The 10,201-nt window shown below is 37.1% G+C and overlaps 2 protein-coding genes across 2 annotated transcripts in view; one reads left to right on the top strand and one right to left on the bottom strand.

The window, feature by feature from the left end:
* Positions 1-137: 137 nt before the first annotated feature.
* LOC105452275 (photoreceptor-specific nuclear receptor-like) overlaps positions 138-10,201 on the bottom strand; it is a 40,396-nt gene continuing 30,332 nt past the window's right edge. Inside the window, exons 5-9 of the mRNA XM_011693246.1 lie at positions 9,647-9,761; positions 3,118-3,236; positions 2,300-2,511; positions 1,640-1,928; positions 138-175 (exon numbers count right to left, since the gene is read on the bottom strand). Coding sequence (XP_011691548.1) covers positions 138-175; positions 1,640-1,928; positions 2,300-2,511; positions 3,118-3,236; positions 9,647-9,761 — 773 coding nt within the window. The remainder of the gene's footprint in view (positions 176-1,639; positions 1,929-2,299; positions 2,512-3,117; positions 3,237-9,646; positions 9,762-10,201) is intronic.
* Positions 3,454-7,353, top strand: LOC105452228 (protein Cep78 homolog). Its single transcript, XM_011693171.1, has 3 exons — positions 3,454-3,858; positions 3,977-4,307; positions 4,672-7,353. Exons 2-3 carry the CDS (start codon positions 4,102-4,104, stop codon positions 6,515-6,517), a joined length of 2,052 nt encoding a protein of 683 aa, XP_011691473.1. The 5' UTR covers positions 3,454-3,858; positions 3,977-4,101; the 3' UTR covers positions 6,518-7,353.

Raw genomic sequence — 10,201 nt, 5'->3', positions numbered from 1 at the left:
CTTTATCATATAGTGAAAAGTCGATTTTAGGGTTTTCACTGCTATGCTGCAGTGATTTTCACTGTATGTAAAAGTGAGTTTTAACTTTTGTTAAAATAAAATTTTCACTTTATTAGGAACAGTGAAAAATGTCACTGTCATGGTAATAGTGACATGATTGCAGTGGCATGATCCACTGCAAGAAAAGTGATTAATTAACTATAGAAGCAGTGAAAAATAATTTTCTTAGCAGTAAAAATTTTTTAACACGGTAAAAAATAATTCATTATATTAACAGTAAAAAGTAACTTTACTAGAGTAAAAAATATAATAAAGTAATTGCCTATGAGAGCCAACACAGGTGTGTGAAATTCTTATCATTACAATATTTAACCGCACATGATCTGCACGGTTTGTCGGTCTTGAAACATATCAGTTCTTTGCATGAAGCCGGCCGGAAACTTGTAACAAATTAAATTGACGAACAATTTAATATCTTTCGATGCTAATATGCATCTATAAGATTTCCCTCCTCAGATAATTACTTCACTATATTTGATTATTTCTTGGAGCTTATTCTATCTAAAATTTATTAGAGTAAAAAAATCACTTTACTAGCAGTTAAAAAGTTACTGTTAACTGCAGTGACTCAAGTTCACTTTAAGTTAAAGTGAAATCTCACTGCAAAGAAGGTGGTCGCATTTTGACTATTCGCTACAGTGAGACGAACTGTAACGAATTTAGAGTGATATAGAAGTATATATATATTCGCGATTGCACTCCTAGAAATAAAATAAGTCATTTTTCGAATAAAAAAACAAGGAAACAGAGAGAATAAGGAAAGGTTAAACGGCCAAGAAACGAGTAATAATAAATTTATAAATAAATAAATAAATAAAATATCCTTTAATGTCATCATAAAATCATAAAAATTTCATGTACTTCACGGAGTCTTCATCAGTTTATAAAATAAATAATTTAAACCATTAGAATTAAATAAGAGTATAGTGTATCAAGTTGAAATCATAAATAAAATACAGAAAATAAAAGGAAAACTGAATATCATAAAAATTTTACAGAATCAAGAGGCCATATCGAACTATATACATATAAAATCTCTTTGAATTCCATAACATAAAACTAAATTGGTCTTTGAAAAAATGTCGCATAAATTCATCGTTTGGTGACATGAAAAAGTTGAGTCCACCAGCAAAGTAGATTGAAATTCAAAAAATGTGTAATGTTAACATTATGTTAATATTAATCAGTTCGATTATGATATATACTGTATATATATATATATGATATAAACTGTAATTTCATCTTCTATAAGCAGTGGCACTAATAAAAAGAGTTAAAGAAAAAGTTATGATTTAATGATACAACATTAAAGAATATTTTATTTATTTATTTATAAATCTATCATTGCTTGTTTCTTGGCCGTTAAACCTTTCCCTATTGTCTTATAATACATGAGCTAGATTTTTTATTTTAATTTTATAAACAGAGAAAATATAATACAATTTACTATTAAATATCACAATATAATTTACAATAAAATATCAAGAGAAATATTGTAATAATTAAAGAACAGAACTGAAGATAAATTGCAAAATATATCAGCGTATAAAACAAAATTAATCGAAGACAAAAGACTTACCTGGGCGGAAGAGAACGATGGCCTTCATACAAGCGAATTCCGCAGGATCGACCATGACTGCCTTGTATCTCTGCAGGGTGTCGTGTAAGTGTCTGACGTCCGCCGCCACTTGGCTGGGCTTCCCCGTGGTGGTTTGCAGATGCAGCCCTGAGTGCGGATGCGGATGAGGCGAGAGGGTCAGGGCAGTAAGCTCAGCGGCGCTGAAGAGAGGTGAAGATTCGAGCGGCAGACACCATTGAACTGCATTCAGTAGAAACAGCTCGGACCAGACTTCTTCCAGCAATATTACCTGTGCAATAAATACGGACTCGCGATTTATTTTGCGTTCTTATCTCTTTTTTGAAGCATTATTTTAATATATGTGAATTTTCCTGATATATCTGATAATTATTATAATATTTAAAATAATAATTAAATCGCTTTTACCCGCTATATCGACATCCTATTCTTCACCAGTCGCATTGACATATGAATACGTAGATATTTGCCGGTCTGATTAATTCTCAACAACTTCTACCGTCACGATTACTGTTCATCAACGTCGAAATAAATTATCAAATAAAAACGTGCTAACGTTTTAAATACACGAGGACGTGTTAAATTAATAATAAATACGTGCTTATTGAAATACAAGTGAATTGCGATCGATAAATTTGATACCTGATCTCTGAATGGCAGGCCAGCAAAGGAGGGAAGATTCTTCGCCCATTTTACTGCCATAAAGAGTAGCCTCGCGCTAGTTTCGTAAACGGTTTCGGCACTGGCTGGTGAATACAACGACGGCAGCACCGGTGGAAGCTGAGCACATCCGCTTCGTTGAGGTGTCAACGGCTCTTCGTTTGTTACATCTATGCTATCCTCGGACGCGTTTCCTGTTTAGACGCAAAGCTTTATCTTCATGCAGATATTATAAAATTTCCATAACAGCTGCGAGTACAACAGCGAATGATAAAGATCTACGAATGGTACTCACGCAAATTTACGTAAGAGGTACGCTTTTGAGCATGTATTGTTAAAATTGGAGATATACACGTTGAAATAAAAACCTTATGTAATTATAAGGGATATATAAGTGCCATCACAATTAAAATAATCGGGAGTTTGCGTCTATTATGGAAAGATACTTTTTAGCGCTACAAATAAACTGAATGATTGGAGGCACTATCTCCTGATTTCAAGGCACTTTTATTTTTTATGATACTTATCTCTTGAAATTACGTAAGATTTTTATTTCAACATATAGTTCCAATTTTAACAATACATGCTCAAGAATGTAGAACTGTAGAATTAAAAGCAGCATAATAGATTCGTATTGAAAGGCTTCGTCGTTTCACACATCTTCGATAGGATAAAACGAACATTTATTATACATATTTTTAGGTTTTTTTTTACTCGGTTTGCAAGTGTTATTTTTTATTATTATCTTAAAAAAACATTAATAATTTTTTATAAACGTAACAACTGTATTAAATGCGTACCGTCCTCGTTGTCTTGTCGAGGTGGTGTTGATGCATTGTTTGTGGAATTTGTTGTTGGTGCGACTGTAGGCAGAGGTAGTGGCGTAGTGTATCTCGCCATGGCCAAGGATACGGGCGGTCTGAGAAATAATTCATAAAAGAATAACAATATTTAAATAATAAAGAATAATACGTAATTAATAATTTCTACTAATACATATTTTGTTAAATGTGCTGAAATTTAATTTCAATGTATAAAGGCTTAAAGAAAATTCATGCGCAAATATGTATTATGTATATTTCAAAAATATTTTATTTTCGTATAATATTTATTATCACAATCTTCCTTGAATACAATAAAAAGACGGACGAAATTTTATTTCACGTTATTCTGCTTCAACGGATTAAAATTGCGAATTTATGGTTTTACAATTTTCCAAATACATACTCAATCTGGCAATAAGTCAAACTATAACGATCGCAAGTGACGATATCTTCAGTCCGTTCGTGCGCGTGTTTCGTTTGTAGGTTCGTCCTGTTCCACGCAGGATATTTTACATCGGTTTTGGATAGGTAGGCAAGTAAACAACGATCACGATCGCCGAGAAAACAGCCAAGGGGAAGACGCCATCGATGCCTTCATAAAATATTCCTTTCGACAAATTCGATTCTCGCAATCATTCCCAATGCAAATCTGTTGGTGCAGATGACGTTTCGCGGTGAGATCGCGGTTGATCCTCAAGTAAAGCAGCAACAGCAAAGGTAAACTCTTGTATCTTGGGTATCGTGTTTCAAACATATTTTGACATTTCGAGCTTGTAGAAATGGAATTCGTTTCGCAATGGAGACGCGGGTTTGATAACGTGTGTCGCATTTGCAGCAACGGACGGGACCGTTCGTAATTCTGGAGGCAAGATTACCGGCACCATTACGACACTCGAGGGTAAAGTTCCGTCGCGACACCGACGGAAGATCGATGCTGCCGGCTCGGCTTTGCCACGAAAAATGGCGATCCCGGCCGGCAGAAACTTCGCCAGCTGCTACATGGAACTGTGTAAACAGCAACGACTGCGACCGTTGCCGGTGATATGTGTGACTTTGCCTTATAATCTGGACTTTACTACCGATCGTATCAAAATGGACGACTGGGGACCGATTTTGAACTCTCTTTCTCTTGACCGCTCGCTCAAATCGATTAGCGTACACAGCAGGTTGCAAATCAAATTTTTCGATACTTCTTATACATTATCTTATTTTTATACAATATTTGTTAGTTGGTCTTTACTTACTGTTTTTCAAATTTAGCGATGTTTATTTTAAGAGCTTATATCTAAGGATATGTATTTAAGAATTATCTTTTTCTGTACGTTTGTTAAATTACGTTATTAAATTTTTCTAAATTATTTCTCTTTCATTTTATATTTTAATTCTTACAAACTTTTATTTTAAATTTATGCATTCTAAAGTTACAAACAAAATTATTTTGGAAATGCCAACAAAGTATAATAACTTTTTTTCAAACTCGTCATAATCCCGATATAAAAAATCTCATAGACGCTGTAAAATCTTTATCAGGTATCAATGTCGCAAACCATTGGAAGAGATAAATTCCGAGGACAAAGCGCGAGCGATGGGCAAGGCTCCAGTGGTCCTTACGCGTTATTTGCTGGAGTGGCTGTCGCAGAGTGTCGGCCAATGTGTGAGGAATTCGCCTAGCCTCACGCACCTCGAGCTCGAAGGCATCCCCTTTCCACCGGATTGCATCGCGGTGCTCTGCGTGGGTTTGTCAGGAACGCAGACCTTACACCATCTATCTCTCCGACGTTGTTACATCGGCGACAACGGCTGCGAGCTGATCTGTCGAACGATAGCGGACATTCGTAGCGTGAGGTCGTTGAATCTCAGCTACTGCGACCTCACACCGAACAGCGGCAGCGCGTTAGCGTCCGCGCTCTCGAGACAGAAATTGGCGTTGTACCACGACACCTGGAAACAATCGCTGAGGTATCGCGAGCCCAACTTCGAGGCGATGCCAGGGCTGCGCCGGCTAACCTTGAACGATAATCCGCATCTGGGCAACTGCGCTGTCAGAGAGATGATCGAGGCGATACGCGACAGTTTGTGGATGAAGGCGCTGGACCTTCAGCATTGCGGCTTGACGGATCAGATCGGCGCGGATTTGCTAAACCTGCTCGATCAGAACAGCACGCTGGTGGTGCTCGACGTGAGGAAGAACGTGAACCTGAACGACGAGCTCGCGGCAGAGGTGATGAGAAGGTTGGTGCAGAATGACGTTGAGGGAAAGTCAGAATACAAATGGATGGGATTGGTACCGAAGGACAAGAGAATCGCGTCGGTTGATAGTCGAAGAGGCAGCGAGAACGAAGACATCGCGAAGCCGTCGAAAGCGCGAAGTACCTTTACTAAATACTCAAGGCGACCGTGTCAGGTGATCCCACCGAAGAGGACAGTTCCAATATCGCTTCTATCGACGAAGATGAAGATCCGACCGCCTTCGCCGCCAGTTCGTGACATTACTCGGCAACGTGATTTAATCCATTCGCAGACAATCGACAACGTACAAACGATGCCCAAGATTTCCCTTCATTTGGATCTTCAGTCTCGTATACAACCCGCGGCGAATCGCGACGTCGGAGCGCAGTCGGAACGCAAAGACGTTGCGCGATGCTCCGACGAAACAAGCCTGAAGAGTTTTGATTCTACTAAGATAAATGTTGGCATACAAAGTGTGGACCGGCAGGATGACTCGGAAGAAATGCAACGTATTCTCAAGCAGTTGGCGGAAGCTCAAGCGGAACACGATCGTCTTCTGGAGGAGACCAAACGAACCGATCTTTTGCTTGTCGAAGAACGAGCACGCCGCGAAACCGCCGAGATGAATTTGCGATCGGTACAAAAGGACGTGGCCGAGCTGGAATGCGCTTTGAAGAAGAAGGAAAACGAGACCAGAGGTTACCTACTGGTCAGCCAACAGTCCTTGGACGAGATATGTATGTCCTTCGATCGGCTTCTGGAACTGTTGGAGAACGTCGTCGGCAAATATCCGTCCGACAGGACACTGGGCTCACAGCAAATCGTGAGCGCGGACATCAAGCGACGCCTGACATCCGTCATCAGGCAGACCAAGTCGGAAAACCTGAAGCGAGGCTACAAAGTGGACATCGAGCTACCGCAGTACGTCGTGGACAGCGCGCGAAAGTTTGTCAAATCTGAGAGCGATGTAAGATCAACGATGCCGATCCCGGCGACGTACCTCGAGAGGAAGATTGGCGAATGTCCGGAAAACAACGAGCTACGCCATCGGTGTCGTGACGCCGATAAGCCGATGTCGTCCGTCGATCGAGCCCGAGCGATCTTCGCAAGCATCATTAGCGGCGAGGCTATGCTTGACTTCTGCTAATCCGATCGATCAGTTGAGTTCGGCCAATCGTGCAAAGACAGTCATATAGTGGAGCCTCTCTCTTTGGAGGTTTCAGATGTATATATACATATTTTGTACACGTATATTATACATGTATACACTATGTTCAGGGAACGCACGCACGCACAAGCCGCGTTTAACCCTTCTATTACTAACGGATACTCCAATTCCGTAGCGCAATTTCTTTACTATGAGCTTTAGTTTCGATTTGAATGTCATAAACTTTTAAGTGACGCCGTAAAAGCACGTAAAAAGCTCTTCTTTAGACATTTATTAATAGATGTCTTTTCTTTGTACTTTGGTGTGTTATTTGAGAAGTAAATAATTTTTATTTCTATTCCGATATATACACATATTTATATACATATCCGGTTTTGCGAAATTAGTAACGGACGTAAAAAAAAAATTAAGTACTATAACTCGCTTTTTATTCATTAAAAGATCTGTAATTGCTTAATCGTCATTTTAATTCATGATAAGAAAATGCATTTATCTCTATTGTATCGTATTCAATTGCCAGGTATTTTTCGGAGCAAAAATGAAAATAACAGACAACGCGATTTGTTTGTGAAAAATTGTTTATTCGAATAGTCAACCAATCAGAATAATCGCTGGGTTAAGAAATATCAATTAGCGTTTCTGGATAAACTTTGACGAAATGTGTAACCCATCGGTCCGATGGCGATGCGAGTAATCGAGAAGATCGATTACTCGCGCGACGAAAAGCGTGTAACGTTCGAACTCATTTATAGCCACATTTTTTTCGTAGCGCGTTATTGTACATGGAATAAATACTGCTTATTATTTCCGTAAAACTTTGTTTGAATATTTCTTGCCGCGAGAGAGTAAAATAATTTTTAAAAATTGTAATTCGCGTAATATCTTTCTTTCATCATTCTCGGTCTTCTCGGTGAACCAAATTATAGTCTGTTTATAACTGTAACAATAACCTCGAGTCGACATTAATTTATGTGTAATTATAGATTCTGGTATTATTGACGATTATACGCGTGTCTGCTCCAATGCAAGTTTCAAAGCTTCACGTTTACGCGTTCGAATGGTTGATTTTAGTAGAAACGTCTTTCTCTCTCTCTCTCTCTTCTCTCATGATTCGTATCGAATTGTTGCGTGGAACTAAACAGTCGGAGTGTGAATTGTTTTATGACAATAGATTATATATCCAATTATGAAATTGCGAGTTCTCGCATTGACATAGATATGCATTCGACTATCAACAATGCTCCGTTCTAATTCTATTAATCCTTTGTTGCACAATTTCTTTTTAACGTATTTTGTTGAATTCAATCAAGATCCAGCCTTGACCGTATTTGGCGCTTCTCCATTTAATTGTGTTATTTATTATAGTGGTCTAATTTAACTTATTATTGATAAATCATAGTATTTGGAGATTCTCAGAATTGCTAACCTGGAGTTAAAATTTTTAAAAAGTCAAAATGTCAGATCAAATGTGATAGCTAAATTAGAAAATGTTTAACTATGGCTTACAGTTAACTAAAAATTTTAATTTTTTAAATACGTAAGAGCTTTTTAGACTTCTGATTTCAAATTTACAGATAAAATTAGAAAATTTATGGTAATTTCAATATCAAAAAAACCTTTTCTCTCTCTCTTTGCTACTTTTCAAAAAGCCTCTTATTGTTATCATAATTTACAATTAACGTAAAAACGTGACAATGATTTTCAAATATACGCAAATATATTTTAGATAAATATAAATAATTTTTTAAAATTTTTAATTATTTTGGCCACCAATTGGATTGACTGTTTAAATTTTGAGTACAGATTTAAAATTAATGATATCAAAAACATTAATATAAACATTTTCATATATATTATTTTCTTCTTTCCAGCATAAATAAAAAACAGCACGAAAAGAATTTTAACTAATATTAGTATATAATTTATTGTTTATGCAAAATAATTACATATTTATGTTATTTATTATATATGTATGTCTTAGGAATATAAAAATACCAAATACGTTATACAAACCAATTATAAAACATAAAACTACGGAAAAATTGTAAAAAGATGGGTGCTTTGTTTGAGATATTTTACAACAAAGGGTTAATTTCTCTATATTTAAACTTTTTAAAATTAATTAAATCTTTTATCAATTACACAAAAAGAAAAAAATCTTCTATGCATTTTGTATTAAAATATGAAATCTCCTCTTGTAAATTTGTGGAGATCTGTCGATTTGATACATATAATCTATCGAACAAAATATTCTTCTCGATACATCACTTTCGATTTCCGATTCTTTGAATTTTTAAATATTTAAAAGTGCGGCAAATTAATTTGAAAATAAGCTTATATTGCGGAAAGATTGGCCGCTTGTGTAATAACGCGCACGGTATAATAACACGCCGAGAACGATGCGCTGCGCTGCACGTCGGGACACACCGGCCGTCGCTTTTAACATTCACCCCTTGGCGCTCTATGGATTTTCCATTAGTTCCAACCTGGACAGCCGGTTACCTGAAAAACGCTACGCCTACTCGGGCTGCTAGTCAAAGGTAATTTTTCATGATAGATCACGCTCGGCGTGTCGCTCATAACGGCGAAAGGTAAGCTTGGTGCGCAGCACAAGATCAAACGTGCCAACAACGTCGCCGGCTCTCGTTGCTCTCGTCGTTACATCCACCGACAGGTGACTATATCGATCGTCGTCTCCATCGCCTGCCGTTTCTCTAATCGACCGTGTCTAAGTTGAAATTTCGTAAAGCCTTTGAGACGCGATTCGCAAGTGTGCGGCCAACATTCAACATTCTTGCCCTTTCGACGTAATCGCGTGTTCCCGAGAGCTTCGGATGTACGCCTCCGAGATACCATCATCGCTTATCGATTCGTGCGAATATCTCAGTCACCGTTAATTAATAACCCGTTACGTTATTTCTTGATGAGATTTTATTCAATATCGTTTTACTTTGATCTTTGTTTCTTTCCGCTTTTCTTCTTTAATCATTGATTTTTAATGTTTCATTTATCCAAAAAATGCATCAGTACATCCGCAATAAGATTAGACTGAGAAATGAATTAGTAACAGAAAATCGCAAAAAGACAATAATTGAAATTATCACTTACCCAAAGACACCTACGGCGACGGCGGCTTCGCGCAGCGCTCGTTCTTGGTCCATCTCTACGAGTGCTTCTGGTCTGATGGTGGCAGTGTTTCTTGGCTGACGTTCATTTTGAACAGCTGCAACTCATACGGACATACGGAACATAAAAAGATATCATTAATTTTATTTTGGTTAGCGTCGTTAAGATCAAGATCACATTAATTTTTTTATAAATGGAATTATATATATAGGTATATAAATAATAGAAATTTATAATACGCAAAAGTGGCAACGATATTTCGATAAATGCGAGTATCGATTTTTAAAAAGGGGAGAATATTTGAGCAATAAAAATGGAACACTTTATATATATATATACATTAGGGTGGGTCGAAAAAAAAATTTTTTATTTAGTAATACCCCCCTTCCCCCAAAAGTTAGCTACGGACCTCAATATGATCTGGATAAAATTTCATCAAAATTGATTAATATTTTCAGGTTGCACTTCGACTTTGAATTTAGTAAGTTTATCATGCAATTCTTGCAAATTACATTTTCTTTAAAGCAACTGTGTGTT

The sequence above is a fragment of the Wasmannia auropunctata genome, unplaced genomic scaffold (genome assembly GCF_000956235.1).
Source record: "Wasmannia auropunctata unplaced genomic scaffold, wasmannia.A_1.0 LD336035.1, whole genome shotgun sequence".
In the NCBI taxonomy this organism is placed as follows: domain Eukaryota; kingdom Metazoa; phylum Arthropoda; class Insecta; order Hymenoptera; family Formicidae; genus Wasmannia; species Wasmannia auropunctata.
This window is presented reverse-complemented; position numbering and strand designations above follow the sequence as displayed.

Coding starts and splice junctions, on each gene's coding strand:
- LOC105452228 (XM_011693171.1), top strand. CDS start 4,102: ATGGCGATCCCGGCCGGCAGAAACTTCGCCAGCTGCTACATGGAACTG. Junction 4,308..4,671: donor TCGATTAGCGTACACAGCAG/GTTGCAAATCAA, acceptor AATCTTTATCAG/GTATCAATGTCGCAAACCAT.